This window comes from Labeo rohita, chromosome 5, assembly GCF_022985175.1.
Source record: "Labeo rohita strain BAU-BD-2019 chromosome 5, IGBB_LRoh.1.0, whole genome shotgun sequence".
NCBI classification, from domain to species: domain Eukaryota; kingdom Metazoa; phylum Chordata; class Actinopteri; order Cypriniformes; family Cyprinidae; genus Labeo; species Labeo rohita.
Window position 1 is genome coordinate 28,067,530 of NC_066873.1, and position 16,763 is coordinate 28,084,292.

At 35.9% G+C, this 16,763-nt stretch overlaps 3 protein-coding genes across 3 annotated transcripts; 1 reads left to right on the forward strand and 2 right to left on the reverse strand.

The window, feature by feature from the left end:
- The first annotated feature begins 1,290 nt into the window (after positions 1-1,290).
- Positions 1,291-2,747, forward strand: ift22 (intraflagellar transport 22 homolog (Chlamydomonas)). The gene is made up of 5 exons (XM_051109809.1): positions 1,291-1,539; positions 1,626-1,708; positions 1,805-1,894; positions 1,997-2,199; positions 2,342-2,747. The coding sequence occupies exons 1-5, from the start codon at positions 1,510-1,512 to the stop codon at positions 2,488-2,490; spliced, it is 555 nt and encodes a 184-aa protein (XP_050965766.1). The 5' UTR covers positions 1,291-1,509; the 3' UTR covers positions 2,491-2,747.
- A 33-nt stretch (positions 2,748-2,780) lies between these two features.
- On the reverse strand, positions 2,781-4,957 carry atp5l (ATP synthase, H+ transporting, mitochondrial F0 complex, subunit g). The gene is made up of 3 exons (XM_051109810.1): positions 4,790-4,957; positions 4,163-4,323; positions 2,781-2,988 (listed from the first exon to the last, which is right to left on the reverse strand). The coding sequence occupies exons 1-3, from the start codon at positions 4,839-4,841 to the stop codon at positions 2,890-2,892; spliced, it is 312 nt and encodes a 103-aa protein (XP_050965767.1). The 5' UTR covers positions 4,842-4,957; the 3' UTR covers positions 2,781-2,889.
- Positions 4,958-5,386: 429 nt separating this feature from the next.
- On the reverse strand, positions 5,387-16,554 carry nherf4b (NHERF family PDZ scaffold protein 4b). The gene is made up of 12 exons (XM_051109808.1): positions 16,496-16,554; positions 16,271-16,385; positions 15,032-15,190; positions 12,616-12,680; positions 11,557-11,768; positions 11,243-11,444; positions 10,486-10,622; positions 7,801-8,005; positions 7,516-7,712; positions 6,523-6,747; positions 5,962-6,183; positions 5,387-5,834 (listed from the first exon to the last, which is right to left on the reverse strand). The coding sequence occupies exons 4-12, from the start codon at positions 12,635-12,637 to the stop codon at positions 5,745-5,747; spliced, it is 1,512 nt and encodes a 503-aa protein (XP_050965765.1). The 5' UTR covers positions 12,638-12,680; positions 15,032-15,190; positions 16,271-16,385; positions 16,496-16,554; the 3' UTR covers positions 5,387-5,744.
- Positions 16,555-16,763: the final 209 nt, after the last annotated feature.

Below are 16,763 nucleotides of genomic sequence, written 5' to 3' on the forward strand. Positions count from 1 at the left end.
GAATTAAGCTACTGAGGTTTTTGGAACAAACTACTGTTGGATAGTTGAGGTTACCAGTTTACTTTGTGTTAACTTACCGGTTTAGTCTGCTATCACCATGACGTGTTATTTTTGTAAACACCTCTTTTAAAGACAACAACCTGATGTGGACAGTTTGCTTCTTTGCAAGCATGGCGAATATTAACAGGATGTCTGGTGTCCTCGTGTGGCTATAAGAGGAAATACAACTTTTTAGGATCATGTTTAGGACCTGTGTACGATCAAATAGGCCTACTACATATGTGACCCTGACCCACAAAACCAGTCATAAGGGTCAGTTTTTTAAAATTGAGATTTATACATAATTTAAAAGCTGAATATTAGCTTTCCATTGATGAATGGTTTGTTAGGACAATGTTTGGCCGAGTTACAGCTATTTGAAAATCTGAAATCTGAGGGTGCAAAAAAATAAATTAATTAAAAATAAAAAATCGTGCCAAATAAAATTCTCAGTAATGCATACGACTAATCAAAAATTAAGTTTTGATATATTTATGGTGGGAAAATTACAAAAATATCTTAATGGAACTTGATCTTTACTTAATATCCTAATGATTTATGACGTAAAAGAAAAAAAATATCATTTTGACCCATACAGTGTATTTTTGGCTATTGCTACAAATATACCCGTGCTACTGGTTTTGTGGCCCGGGGTCACATATGTTGGTTTCATAAACCAAAATGGCTTAAATTGGAATACTGTTCTGTAAATTCTGTCCAAACAATATTTAAATATCAAGAGTATTTTTTATATATCTAATTTTAAGTAATTTCATACAGTTAATTATTTAAAAAAAAGAGAAAAAAAAAAAACATTTTTGCTGTTTCATGAATTGTTTAATGTCCATAAATTATAATGTTTATAATAGGAGGGTTTAATTGCAGGTTCCGTATCGTCCCAGCAATATTGCACATTTGTTTTAATTTTTGGTAATGTTGTAAATGTTATTCTGTTCAATAACCAGTAAACATTCATTTAAAAACAGTGGAAGAGTTCAACTGGCCAAAAGTCCTAATTCCAGCATTACTTTCCTTGAAAGTTTGGCTTCTGTTTTTTTTTTGTTTTGTTTTGTTTTGTTTTGTTTTGTTTTGTTTTTTCTCTTTAAGTTATTTACCTAGTTATTTTACAACCTAAAAACTAAACAATTTAAATGTCCATTTTTACTGGTCTCGATTTTTTAAGAATTCCTTTTTAAAAACGCAAGGTTGGCGAATCTGCGACGCGGGTTTTACCTTCGTCATAATCGCCTTGGAAACGAGTTGTTTATTGTGTTAGCCGTGAGCTAACCCACCATGCCCTTTATTTAGCTGCCTTTCGATGCCTATCGGTAGAGTTATCGCACTGATTTGACACTTTGAGCAAACGTTTTATATTTCATTTATTTATTTTCAATCTTATACACAATAGAAATGTCAGCTTGCTAGCTACGGTAGTCTCTAGTTAAAAATATCTCCTTTTCCGTTTCGAAGATGAAAATATTATTAATTGGACCTAGTGAGGTAAATCGTTTGATAGTGTGAAGAATGCGATGTATCTTTTTAATTTATTTGTGCAGATCACTGATTTTCATGTTTCAAATTTATAGTGTGGGAAAACAGCATTGGCGAATTTTCTCTCAGACACAACAGAAACAATCGGAGCTGATTACAGCCCAACACAAGGTGTAAGGTGGGTTGATTTTAAAGTTATTGTTGCAACAAATATACATGTCTGGCCAAAAGCTTGGTTAGCTGTTCAAACATGACGTTTAATTTCTGTCTTTAGGATACTTGAGTTTGAATCGCACAGTTTATCAAATGGCAACAAAAATTCAGCATGTGATGTGGAACTATGGGACTGTGCGGGTGATTTCAAGTAAGTTGGCCAAATGTAGACCCTTTTACTCAACCAGAATTAAGTTGTCAAACAATTCCTGTTTCTTCCAGAGTAAATTACTTAAGTATATTTTGTGCACAGGTTTGAATCATGCTGGCCAGCTTTGATGAAAGACTCCAATGGAGTAGTTATTGCATTTAACCCAGATGTGCCCAGTCATCTAAAGGAATTAGAGACCTGGCACTCTACGTTCATCTCATCACAGGGTCTACAGGAGGCCCAGTGTCTGCTAATAGCACACCATAAACCAGGGAGCGGGGCTGACACTAACCGTCCACCATTAGGTAACTCTTCCTCTTTCACTGCAGCATTACCTACATCACATCATTATAAGGTGCTTGTAGGTTAACTTTGGCATATATTTTTTCTGAACACCCCTTCAAAAAGGTTGTATAAGAGTTTTTTTAAAACTTATCCTCTGTTTAGCCCCACAGTTAAACAAGTTGCCTCTCATTCACTCAAACCTTGAGGACGAGCCTGAAGACGTCCGACAGGAGTTCCACAAATACTTGGGACATGTTATGCGGATGCTATCAGAAAATCAGGAGCGAGAAGAAATGTCAATAATAACATAATTTTGTACATAATATAACAAAATGCACATAATATATACACATGTATTTTTCTTTCAGCTTTTGTATTTTTCCTCACAACTACATTAAAATTACTTTGACCTGGTAAAATGATTTTCTTCACATTTAAATTCACTTTTTTTGTCATACAAATTAACATGTGACGAACTGTAATTTATATCCATAAATTCCACCATCTATCAGACTAAAATTTAACATTAATGTAACACTTTCCTGGGTACACTCACTGACATGTTATATAAAGCCCACTGGAATTAAAGAAGCATGAAAGCTGTTCTTTCTTTAATAATATTTATTTATTTAGTTCCTGGATTCCAAGAATCTGATAAAGAAAACAGACAAAGCTCAGCAAAGAGAACAAGCAAACAGGACAGTCCACATTTATACATCATAGCCAACAAGGCCTCTCTTTCCAATGATCTCGCCAATGTAGAACCACATCAGAACCTCTGTGGCAACAAGTCCGTTCCTCAGAGCATCCTGGGGTAAACAAATAAAAGTGAGAGAAATTACATAAACATTCTTGTCACTAATAATAATCAGGTTTGCCAAACAATGATTAAATGCACAATTTAAACCTCACTTTCTGACGATGAAGTGTATTTTCAGTTTGATAAATGAACAGGTGCAGGCTGATAAAAGAGCTTAAAGTGGTAGTTCACCCAAAAAAATGAAAATTCTCTCATTAATTACTCACCCTCATGTTGTTCCAAACCCATAAATGAAGATATTCTTGATGAAATCCGAGAGCTTTCTGAGTCTGCATAGACAGCAACACAACTACCATGTTCAAGGCCCAGAAAGGTAGCAAGGCCATCGATAAAATAGTCCATGTGACATCACTGGTTCAACCACTGTTTTATGAAGCTACGAGAATACTTTTTGTGCGATAAGGAAAACAAAAATAACTTGTTTCCCTGCTAACGCAGGGGCCGGCGTTCTGATGTAGAACACACGCATACATTGTGGTACTCCCGTGAATGGCAGTGAAGCATGACACGAAAGAAAAAAAAAAAAAGTTGAATAAAGATGTTATTTTTGTTTCTTCACGCACAGAAAGTATTCTCGTAGTTTCATCAAACTATGGTTGAACCACTGATGTCACATGGACTATTTTAATGATGTCCTTACTACGTTTCTGGGCCTTGAATGTGATAGTACCATTGCTGTCTAAGCAGGGTCAGAAAGCTCTCAAATTTCATCACAAATATCTTTATTTGTATTCCAAGATGAACAAAGGCCTTATGGGGTTGAATGTTGGTGATCAAACAATAGACACTGACCCAACTGCTGGGTCACCAACATTCTTCAAAATATATTTTGTGTTCAACACATCGTTTCAAGCCTGTATTCATTTCCATTAGCTGCTGAACACAAAATATATTTTTGCTGTGCAAATATATTTTGTGTTCAACATCTAATGGAAATGAATACAGGCTTGAAACAACGCGAGGATATGTAAATGACAGAGGTTTCATTTTTTCTGTAAGTCTTTCCAAACATGGTGGCTAGCAAACATATGCATAATGCACAGTACATTTACATACATTTAAGACACATTTAAGTGGTTATTCTGTGCCAACATTATCAAACTTCAAAGAAAAGTTATATTTGAAATGCAAACCCAAATTAGAAGTATCCAGTTCATACTAACCCTGACTGTGGTCTGACCGAGTCGTCCTGACTGGAAGCCCTTGAGGAGATCCTGGAAGCCGCTGATGGCCTTGGGGATCTCGGCAGGGGTGGGAGGCACCAGCTCCACACGGGCGTAATACCAAAATGTAGCTAGCCGGGGCTTGGAGTAGTTCACAGCGGCTGTAAAATATCATTATAGACGTTAATCACCGAAAACATACAGAAGATATAAGCCACATTTACATTTATAAATAAAACTTTACAAAAGCCAGTGCCATTGGAAGAACGTTAAATGTTTAAGTTGAATGTATTTCACACGTTGACATTGGACGAATGTTCTGCTGTCAGTTGCAGCATAATGCTGTTGCAGATCGCGTTCAGAATGAATTGTGACAGTTATAAACGAAGTAAAAGGCCAAACCATTAACTAACACAATCGTTGGTCATTTGATAGCACGAAAATCCAGCGTATTAGCACACTTAGTAAGTGTATATAGTACATGTAAAGTTTGATTGGTCTAATGTGTGATTTACTCGTTTGCGCGGCCTGTTCTAACAGCTGCGGAAACCAGACGCACACAACTCAAAATAAATCTTTCGAAGAAATAAATTTTCTATAGCTTAAGTAAAAGGTGATTATTCTTACCGCCGACCAACGTTGGCACTTTAGCCACAAGTTTCTGTACCGCCTGGGCCATGATTTCTGTGACTGTGAAGGTTTATTTCGCCGCTTCTCTCCACAAACCGGGGCCCTTCAGTGAATGTCACCTCCAGCGAAGGACCCTTCGATCGAGGAGGCAGAATATACGCCTGACGGAAATTTTGCGCATGCTTATCTTTTAACCTATATATCTATATAAAAACGTTTATATAGCCTCCATGTTATAGCGTTAAACCAATAATTGTGTTTATAAAAATACAGATTGTTTTTATCCTAAAAATAAAATACGATATTAAATACATTTCACATAAAAAAAGAGCGGCTTAACATGACCGACTAAGAGCTACTGCTAATGCTAAAGGACTCATAAAGGGCTGCGTTATCTTCCATGTATTTGTGATGGCAAATAGTGTAATTATTTACTTATTAATTATTGTAGTATTTATCAGTAGCCTAGGTCAGGACAACAAGAAAGCACAAAAATATTTTCATGAAATATCATGATGAATCAGAGGCATTTATTTACCACACATCATTTTTCATTTGTAATATTAATTTATTTAAAATGTTATGTAAGGAACAAGAAAAATACACTTGACCCCATTTTAATGAAATGTATACAGGATCAAAATTACATAATGCTGAAATGGTAGTTTCATAGGTCAAACACATTTTGAAGTACTTAGATAATACTTTTCAGAGACACGGGAATTAACATGGTTAATGTCTTCCTGCTATGCATACTGTATTTTTACATGCAGAAACGTTTTTTATTTACTGTATTCACATATATATTGTGCCCAAGGTTCAGGCAATTTTGCATAGAAAAACTTAAAGAAAGTGCAAACTGTAAATATAGCTCAGAGAAATTAGCTACCCAGTTAAACTTTATTTAAACATCATTCTCAAAGCACTGATCTCACTGACATGAACAGGAACGTTAATTTTCATCCTCACTAGTACTGTCATCAGACAAGTCACCAGTCTTCAGTGTTGGTGGTTCAGCAGGACTTGAAACGTTTTCCTCCACCTGTAACAAATACATGTACTTATATAAATAAAGTGCATGTGATAAATGATGGTTTTGCTTGCCAGTTTTGATTTGTGTGGTATAATCACACTAGACACAGCTACGGTAGATATACGATATTGCATACCTCAGAGATTGGGGCTAGTTTGTTCACAGTGATTGGCTTCCCGTTTTTCTTCAGCCAGTCATAACCTTTCTGATCTACTACTAGTAAAGACAGAGCATCTCCTCTTTTCACATGTAAGATCACATCCTCCATAGACTCTTTCTCCACATTCTGTCCATTCACCTCCACCACCACATCACCCTGAAGGAGACCTGAACTCTGTCCTGGGCCTCCTGCTGCTACCTAAAAATGTAAAGTAATATACATTACACTGTTATAATAAAAGCAAAGTTTGTTGTTCGTATTTACTTTCAATTATATATATTCTACTTATAGTGTATCAAAGCATGTAACGGTTATATTGTTTGTTTATGAGCTATAATGTTAATGTTATTCTATCATTTCTAACAGATGACACCTTGGATATTATATACAGTCCACTATGTGGCCTAGGGCTGATTTTCCAAGTGTATACTTCTGTGAAGAATGCCAGACAGAACAAAGCTTCATTTCTATTCAGTCTCAACCACTGAAGTCAGTATCATCTAAGGCTGATTTGGCAGTGAATGGGCTTCATTGTACCTGGCTGATGAAGGTGCCAGGTTTCTGTTGGACGCAGCCCAAATTGAAGCCAAAACCAGCAGAGCCCCTCTCCAGAATACAGCGTCTAACATTAGGATTGATCTGCTCATCCTCCTGAGGCTCAGTAGAGGGCACTGCAGGCTTCACCATCACTGGGGTTTCCTTTAGCTCCTCAGGGCTGCCAGATGTAACATCCACACAGAACAGCAAGGGAGAGAGGCCCAACTGAGAATAAGAAATATACAATGTTTAACAGACAGGAATAAGGAAAAGAATGTGAATTTGTTGATGAATTCATCCTATTACTGAATTATCAGTCTGTCTAATTGTGATTTTTCAGTTAGAGGAACTTAAACATAATTATCAGTTTAGTTAAAGTTTAAATGTTTTTAATGTTTCTTTAAATACATATATATAATATTAATAGTATCTATTTTATATAATACATAATAGTATTGTTTTTTTTGTTTTCTTCCCACGCAAAAAGTATTCTCGTATCTTCGTAAAAATTACAGTTGAACCACTGATGTCATATGGACTATTTTAACGATGTCCTTACTACATTTCTGGTCCTTGAATGTGTCAATTGCATTGCTGTCTATGCAGGGTCAGAAAGCTCTCGTTTTTCATCAAAAATACCTTAATTTGTGTTACAAAGATTAACAAAGGTCTCTAACCACATGAGGGTGAGTAATTAATAACAGAATTTTCATTTTTGGTTGAACTATCCGTTTAAGAACTTTATTTTCAATGTAAAGTTGTATTGACTGCTAAGATGTTGTTTTAGAAAATCCAGGCTTTTTTCTCCAAAAGCAGAAAAATTACTCATTACACACAATATCAAATATCCACACCATCACACACTATATTAACATCCACTTTGTCTGATCAAATCCATATTCAGATCTTTATTCCAGTGACAATTTTTTCTTAATTAATTTTAAGAAGTCAACTGAAAAATCACCCCCATATTTGCTCACTTTGTATATTCACCTTAGTGTAGAAGTCCTGACCTTGAGGTGGCATAGTTGTGAGGGTGACCTGCTGTCCACTCGCTCTTATTTTGCTGACAACTTGACTGTGACTCAGTGACTCTGTGGACTCTCCATTCACTTCAAGAAGCATCTCACCTTCTTTAATACTTCCCCGTTCAGCAGGGCTGCCCTTATCCACCTCTCTCACCATGTGGACTGTATAAACCAAGCATAAATATATAGTCTGCAACCTATTTGTGTGGCTGTATGCCGAAGTGCATGTCAAAGTGTGTCTGCCTCTCACCAGTGCGTCCTGCTGCAGTCTTCTCCTGCCTGAGCAGGAAGCCATATCCTTTTGACCCTATCGCCAGATGCAGTCTGCGAGGCCGATACGGCATGTTCTCTGCTTCAGCCATGGCTGGGAGAATGGGCATTTTCCTACGGGCATAACTCTTCTCACTGTCACTGTCAATCACCAGCACTGTCATATGATTTTTGCACTTCTTAACCTGGAAAATCATCACTTGAGATGAAAGTAAACCACAACACTATGAAAGATATAAATGCTACCCATAACATGAATTTGACACAGCTGAAGTGAAATGAAAATTCTGTCATTAACTACTCACTCCCATGTCATTCCAAACCCGTAAGACCTTTGTTCATCTTCAGAACACAAATTAAGATACTTTTGATGAAATCCAAGAGCTTTCTGACCGTGCATTGACATTCAAGGCCCAGAAATGTAGTAAGGACATCGTTAAAATAGTCTGTGTGACATTCAACCGCAATCAAACCCTAATATGCATCGAAGACTGACATAAAAGGGTCTATGGAGGGTCAGAAAGCTTTCAGATTTTATAAAAAAAAAATTGTCTTACAGGTTTGGAACAACATGAGGGTGAGTAATTAACGACAATTTTAATTTTTGGGTGAATTATCCCTTTAATTGTTAGTGAAAATTGTAAATGATTTAACATTGCACTATATAATTTTATTGTAAAATGATGTCAAATACATGACCCAACACATGACAATTATTTATTTATATATGTATTTATTTTATGTATTCATTTTTGTAAACAGTAACATACATTATGCTGTTTTGTTGTTGTTGTTGTTGTTGTTGTTGTTGTTGTTTTTTTACATTTTTGCATTTTCTTTTATTTAGTTAATGTTTATTGCATTATTTTAGTTCTGTGTGTTATCCTGATGTTTTGTCTGTGTGTATGAGCCTGTGTATATGTGTATCTATACGTGAGTACTAGCATTGTTTAATGAACTCTGATTCATCATGTGGCTTTCTGTTTTATCATGTGTGTTATGATGGTAGTAATTAGTACAGATTTTGTAGTTCAAATAGATTATATGTGGTTAACTTTATGGTTAACCCTCATGTTGTGTTTACATCATCTTACCTTGATTTTTTCTCCCTCATTTTTTCCCTGAAAATGTTAGTTAATGTTATCGCATTGGACTAAAACAGACTTTGCTCATACAAGGTATAACAACTACCGAAATAGTTGATACAACATTTTTATAAATTTATTAGGGCTGGTCAATGATTAATCACAATCAGTTGCATCCAAAATAAAAGGTTTTGTGTACATAATGTGTGTGTCTGCTATGTATATTTATTATGTATATATAAAGACACACACACACACTATATATTTTGAATATATTTAGATGCATTTACATGTAAACAAAAAAAATTGTATAATATTCATATAATTTATATTATATATAATAATAGTTTATATATTAAATATATTATAAATATATTTAATATATACACATACCATATTTTTCTTAAATATATACATGCATGTGTGTGTGTTTATATATACATATTAAATACACGCTATACACACACATATGTGACCAAGGATCACAAAACCAGTCATAAGGGTCAATTTTTCAAAATTGAGTTTTAAACATCAAAAAAAAAAAAACAGGTGAATAAACAAGCTTTCCATTGATGTATGGTTTGTTAGGATAGGACAATATTTGATCGAGATAAAACTGTTTGAAAATCTGGAATCTGAGGGTGCAAAAAAATCTAAATATTGAGAAAATCAACTTTAAAGTTGTCCAAATAAAGTTCTTAACAATGTATATTACTGATCAAAAATTAAGTTTTGATATATTTACAGTAGGAATTTTACAAAATATCTTCATGGAACATGATTTTTACTTAATTTCCTAATGATTTTTGCCATAAAAGAAAAATCAATAATTTTGATCCATACAATGTATTTTTGGCTATTGCTCTAAATGTACTCCAGCGACTTAAGACTGGTTTTGTGGTCCAGGGTCACATATGTGCACAATAACTTATATTTTGGATACGACTAATCACAATTAATCGTTGCCCAGCATTAAAATGTATTTATGTACTTACTAACTTACACTTGTGGTGTTCCTAGTCAAAAATGACTACAAAAACATGCTTATACATTTCTTGTTATGCTATATTATCATCAAATCTTGATTAAATCTTTTTATAAAGTTGTGTTCTTACATTTAGCACAGGTTTGTATTTCTTTTTTAAACTGGTTGATTGTACACCTCATTGAACTCAAGTTTTATTTCCTAAATTATTCACAAATAATGCTTTATTCACTCAAAAGCTAAGGTGCATGAGCTCAAATCAATGAAGCCTACAATCAACCAGTTCCAAAATGAAACACAAAACCTGTGCTAACTGAAAGAAAACAAGTTGATAAAAAGATTAAATCCAAGATTTGCTGAAAAAATATCACACAATGACAGATTTACAAACAATTTTAAAAGGCCGGTAATTTTCAACAAAGCACAAGGGCTAAGCTGTAAAACATGCAGGTACTATATGCCATCCTGTAATATCTGACACATTGTCACTATATTTTTTACAGTTAACTTCTGGCAACCACAGCTACTCTTTTTTTTACACCATGAATTTAACAGGATATTTTTTACATCATATTTAAAGCAAGTCCATGCTTACCAATTTGCTGATGGCAGAGTGTGGAAGTTCAGAGGCCATGGCACCATCTATCCAGATCAGTCGGTCACCTTTCTTCACTCCTGCCTTCTCTGCAGCACCTCCTTTCACTGGACTTACTGTAAATTTACCTTTCTCACCTACATCAGAAATAAACCAGAAATTCCACACCTCTAACCTCACTTCTTTCAAAAAGGACATAACCAACAGCATTACAGAAAATACTTTATAGAGGGTTTGCACTTGCGTAGCCATTTTGGAGATATTCAGATATAAACAACGGAAATCTACTACTGAATACGTTGTTCTGCTAATTTATGCTGTCTAAACCATGGAAAAAACGTGTGGAAGCTGCTAAATCATATAGAGAAGGACTTAGTAAGCTGGAAAGGGCACAATATTTTGACAAACTAAAGTCAATAGGTGGTAAAGATATAAATGAGTAGTATTATTTAAGGTATTAGCCTAATATTTCACCTACTTGACCGGAACAAAAACAAGTGTTATCAAGAAATCCTGGTTCAGGTTTGCACTCTTCTCCTTGATTTGTTATAACTTTTGGCAATCTATAGTACTCCAAATGTTTTTCCTGGTCAGACTGATTAGTACAGCCCAAAACATTACAACAGTTGACCATTTTCAGCAGTAATAATCGGCATAATATACTAGTTTCGTTTGGTTCAGTGCTGCCAATATGGCCGACTGATGACCAGTTGTGAAAACACTCTATACGTATATATGAGAATAATGTAGTTCTTACCTTCCACCGGCTGTATGTTGAGGCCCAGGCCAGGTGCATCTCTCATGATGTAGCAGAGACGAGGAGGCTTCCATCCATCCCCACGGCTAGCTTCAGCCAGCTCTTTAAGGTCATGACCCTCAGACACAGCCCGCTCATAGGCCTTTTTATCTAACACCAGGAAGCATAAGTGTGATCCACTCACCTGAATCCTGCGTGCCACCTGAGAGCAAAAGCACTCTGTTACAAAGCCTGACACACAAAAAAAGATGTTTACAGCTTGTACAATAACAAAAACATACAGTAATTGTAAAATAAAGCTCATGACCTCTCACCTCTGTATGTTCCACATTGTCAACAAACATCTCATTGACTTCAAGCAGGCGGTCCCCATCTTTGAGCCCGCTCCTCTCTGCAACTCCCAGTGAGTCCAGCTGCCTGATTATGTGACCCTGCTGCTCTACTTCCTCACAAAGACGGAAGCCAAAGGTTTCTCTTTCTTCCCTCCTCAGCACACACACACGTGGTGAGGGCTTTGACACAGGCTCTGTCAACAAAGACTGGAGTTTAATGACAAACTATACACATTACGGTACTATAAACTACATGTATGCCATCCACCATCCAAGTCTCGCATGACTGGAACGATGCTTTACATTTGGCTTTGTCTTTGGCGTTTCTAGTCAAATTAACGTATTTTGCGACCCAATAAGACAAATTTAAACCTACGAAAATGTTTTTAAAAAACAAATGGTGCCATAATTTCATCATTTTACAGTGTCGCAAATATCATATTTTTGCAGTAACGTTAACTCGCCTGTCATGGTTTAATGAGAGTATGGAGACACAAAGTTGGCTGAACTGAAAACAGATGAGGGCACATAAGGGCACATAAGTTTGTGAGATTTTGTCGACAAAATGATAAGAGTACACATTATTTTATTATTCCACACACAGTATTTTAACTTACGTACTGCAAGCTATATGACGCGAGCTCCCAAATGGAAGTTGGAATCCATAAGTGGTGCTCGTCGGTTACTCAGGAAAACGGTGGGAGAGATCAGTAATTCTCAAACATTTTTTGTCAGCTGAATCATTTTTGTCAGGCTGCTAAAATGTTTACTTTAAGTCTACTTTACTTTATTTGTATGTTTGTGATTCTCTGATGTTGATTAACATCTAATTTACATTTAAAGAAAGTATTTGCTTTTAAATTGGTGTTTTATTTTAGCTTTTATTTGAATTATTATTTATTTTTATTATGAAATTAATTATTCATTAATTAATTATCAATTCATAATTCCCTCACAAACCTCCAGGGGGAAAGTTGTGGTAAGTAAATGATAAATAGCACAATAAAATGATTTGAAATCCTAATGCAAAATCTCACTAACCTGTATCATCTGCATTCACCATGGCCGGATTGTCTATTCCCTCCTTGGGATTGAAGGTAAACCTCCTTATTGAACATAAGAACAGGTTAAGGAATTATTTTTCGCCCTTTGATAAGTACACAACAGCCAATGAGGTTGAGTGTACTATGAAAAACAAGTCAATAAAACAAGTTAAGATACTTCACTGACAGTTTTTTAGATAGTACATTAGATAGGAGATGAATCTATAAGGTAGAGGCGTGTCTGTCCAGGTGTGAGCTTATCAAAGCAGAAAGCACAAAGTCAAAAGCTACAGTCTGTGTGGATGTGTGTGTGAGGGGACACAGGTCATAAAAACATTACTTACTCTGTTAGCTCCATGGAGTCCCGTAGCAGTGCAACTAAAGTAATGAGGGAGATAGGCCTAGATAGGGAAAAATGTTGATGACCTCACAGCGAGGCCAAACACACCTCAAATTCCTGGTTAAAAACACAGACTCCCAGTACTGAGTCAAGATCAGTCATTTTGCTTCAAAGATTACATTTAGCCTCGGGATTTCACAAACAGATCTTGACTCAGAAAATGTGGCTATAGCTCATCTGCTCTGACTTCCCTTTATACTTTAGATTGGTCATTCATAGTGAGAACATGTGATGTTTGTTGGCCAAAAATAATCAAAATACTGTTTGCCTTCGGTTGATTAAACATCTTAGTTAAATATGTTTTGGATGTGTGCCTTGTTGGCAATACTGAGGCCAGTATATATTGCCAATTTTATGTTGTTGACAATCACAGCTTTATATTGAGGTACAACACATGTCAAGAATGACAGGGTGAATCATGTCACTGCACTGTGCACATTACTTAATTTTTAGTTTCATCTGGTTCCCGATCAGTTTTAACAGTCACAGGTTAAAAACTCGAAATGTTATAAATATAAAGAAATGATACCATAGAGACTGGTTGTATTTTATCCTCAACAATGATAAATGAACAGAACCCATGGCCTTGAGTTTACACAAACACCCAACCACTGATGGGGTGACCATGATTTACTGTTATCCTAATAGTCAAAACATTTTATTTTCCCTTCAAAATAAAATAAAATAAAATAAAAGCATTAGCATGCAGTGTACAAATGAAAACAAAATAAATGGATGGAAAAAACAGTGCGAAGTATAGTACAGCACTTCAAAACAGTAAGGTAAATTTATATATATATATATATAGCTGCAAGCAACGATTACCAGGGTTCAAATGGTTAAGGCATTTATGCATATAAGGAAAAAGACATTACATATTATTTAGCAAGGCTGTACCCACCTAAATCAAAGATTAAAAAACATTTTTGGCAAATCCAAGGTCATTTACCATAGAAATACAGTGTTTTTGAGTCCTTTTTAACTGTGGTCTGATCTCCTTAAAACTGTCACATGTGCTCAGCAGGTTTTGTGAAGTTTTGAGGTTTTTTTTAGGCTTTATAGGATTTTGGCCTAGCTTCCTAAAAGGTAAGTTTTATCATTTTTTGATAATTATTGACCTAGAGAATCCAGAGAATTGTACTGCAGTGTTTTTTTTTCAGATTGAGCAAAAAACCTAGAATTAGTTCGCAAAGGTAGGTTACATCTTTTCAATCATTTAACAAATGATTTGATTAACAGCAATGGTTCTAGAATCAAAGTTGTCATGAATGAGGAATCTATCTATGAATATCGCGCATAAGTACGAAAAAGCGTTTACACCCTTGAAATATGCGATATTGCCCCCCAGTGGCTGATTTCTTTGACATTTCTCTCAGATCTTTGGGGACAGTGAGTCAAAAAGGCCCACCGAGTTTCTTTCCGATCGGCCTCTGTTAACCTTGTCTAACAGGTGCTCAAAATTCATCAGCCAAAGGCTGCTATATTTTTTAGACTTACACAAATGTCCCAACAAACACTTGTGACACTCTGGACCAAGACTGTACACACCGATTTTCATGCTGAAAGGACAAATGGTTGCGCAGTTTTGGCCTTTTAAAAAAAATTCTCTCTTAAAACACCACCAAGTGGCCAAGCTCAACAAATTTTCCCCTGTGACCTCAGGTTGAGCTCTTACATAAGTATTCTGAGTTTGGTTGAGATATCTCACTCTGTTCAGGATTTATTGGCATTTTACCAAAACTGGCCCTGCTACTTGGTGAGTCAAAAGTTCAACTTTTTTTGACATTAACTGATATTCATTCTCCAAAGAATCTTTCTGCACTGGTTTGGTTCTGATTGTGTGAAAAACCTAGGACTAGTTAGCAAAAATATGTTTTTCCAAAAATTCCTATTTTTTATTTCCTATATTAAAAAAAAATTCCTTGTAGCACCCCTATCAGGCTGATTGGGGCAAGCCTTGGTCATGTTGTAGGTGGTACAAACGTGAACCCCTAAAAAAAAAAGGGAGAGGTACCTGATCTGTTTCTTTGTCTCATAGCGAAGTCGGTGGAAGATGTACGTCTCAGGAACACGTTGAGCTGATATACTTCTCTTATGTGTTCTTCATCCTGCTCCACTTTTAATAGTTAATCTGACTGTGTGCTCACAAAGAGGGGCATTTTATTCCTGACCCCTGGGTGTAAAACACACACACAAAGTCATTCACTCTGTAAATCTCAAACCTGCACAGGCAGTGAACACAACTACATCTCTCACAAAACTTTACTGCATGGTTCTATTGCAGAGACTATTTACTGACATAAGCAATTTCTTAACAGCAAAATGTGATTACATTTTTGTCTAGGTAATATAAGAGACAGAAGATGGAAGGCATATGGATGGTGGGTAGGAGAGAAGAATGTCAATATTTCTCCTCTCTGAAGGACACAGTGCTAACCCGCTAATTGCAAATGTGCCATGAAAAGAAAGGCTCAGCAAAGATTAAAGTTTTTTATCTTTTCTGAGAGAGTATAATCAGGATAATTAGAAGAATAATGAAACCAGTGTAATCTGAGACAGGCTCAAGGACATTCTAAAACCAAACTAATACAATTCAGAGGTCCTGATGGTACAGTGGCAGCAGTACCAAGCATTTAGATAACACTTATGCTACCATATTATTTACTTAAATGTTATCTGTAGAGGTTTTGATTCATAACAACACACATTAGAAAAAAGTGTACCTTCCACACTGAATATTTAATGAAATTCAAAACAGGGACAATCCAAAATTAAATATTCTGTCATCATTTACTCAATATCATGTCAATCGTAACTATTTGGTTACCAATATTTTTTATAATGTCTTCTTCGTGTTCCACAACGGAAAGCAATTCAAAATAGCTTTTTTAAATCAAACTTAGAACACAAGGGTGAATCAGTGATGATAGAATTTTATTTTCTGGGTGGACAATCCCTTTAAGCAGGCTGTCTAAGGCCAGGTTCACACAGCAGCAGAATACAGTTGTCAGTCCTGTATTTGAACCTTTAATACGGTTACGTTCACACACAGTACGGTTATTATACGGGTGTGACAACCGCATTCTGCAACCGAACTCACGCCCGTACATTTCCAGGATTCGCAACACAGGCGCTGTGTGAACGGAACAGGACTGGACAACTACAATCATGTTCAGTGTGAGAGAGCTGCTCTGTGCACAAACGCGCGTCTACCGCGAGTTGCTTCCTTTCATGTGTGGTTTCGGTAACTTACCTTGACAGAGAAAGCTGCGTGTCATCTAAAAAGGTTTTATATCCAGCCATTCCCCTTAGTTTTGTGTTCTGTGCGCGACTCAAATGCTCCGCTCTTCACCCAAATACAAAAGCTGCTGTTGGTTAATTAAGGTTTGATAAATGAACTCGCGGCTCGATTCGACTTTTGTCATGTCATAGAGTGATAAACTTTCAGTTATATGGACGTGGTCATCTTTTAAATTACTTTGGTCAGTGTTGCTATGGTTACTGGTAAGGAAGGCTTGACTCCCCGTTGCACATTTATACAGACCATATTTGAGACGCTTCTGTGAGCTGCTGTCAGAACGGGACATTTTAAGTCTCACACCTGAAAGTAAATACTGTTGTTCAAAAAAAAAAAAAAAAAAAAACTGACAGTGTAATCATAGCCTGAATTAAACTAACTGCAGTGTTAGAAAATTACATGTAATAAAATTATATTTTCTTTTAAGGCCACCTTTTATTCCCTTTTT

Bases quoted from the DNA above. Each gene is read 5' to 3' on its own strand.
- nherf4b (XM_051109808.1), bottom strand. From the start codon at position 12,637: ATGGTGAATGCAGATGATACAG. The intron at 11,769-12,615 runs GTTAGTGAGATT...CTTTGTTGACAG, and splicing joins GGTGAATGCAGATGATACAG to AGCCTGTGTCAAAGCCCTCA. The intron at 11,445-11,556 runs GTGAGAGGTCAT...TTTTGCTCTCAG, and splicing joins ACAATGTGGAACATACAGAG to GTGGCACGCAGGATTCAGGT.
- atp5l (XM_051109810.1), bottom strand. From the start codon at position 4,841: ATGGCCCAGGCGGTACAGAAACTTGTGGCTAAAGTGCCAACGTTGGTC. The intron at 4,324-4,789 runs GTAAGAATAATC...GATATTTTACAG, and splicing joins AGTGCCAACGTTGGTCGGCG to CCGCTGTGAACTACTCCAAG. The intron at 2,989-4,162 runs GTTAGTATGAAC...TGTTTACCCCAG, and splicing joins TCGGTCAGACCACAGTCAGG to GATGCTCTGAGGAACGGACT.
- ift22 (XM_051109809.1), top strand. From the start codon at position 1,510: ATGAAAATATTATTAATTGGACCTAGTGAG. The intron at 1,540-1,625 runs GTAAATCGTTTG...TCAAATTTATAG, and splicing joins TATTAATTGGACCTAGTGAG to TGTGGGAAAACAGCATTGGC. The intron at 2,200-2,341 runs GTAACTCTTCCT...TCCTCTGTTTAG, and splicing joins CACTAACCGTCCACCATTAG to CCCCACAGTTAAACAAGTTG.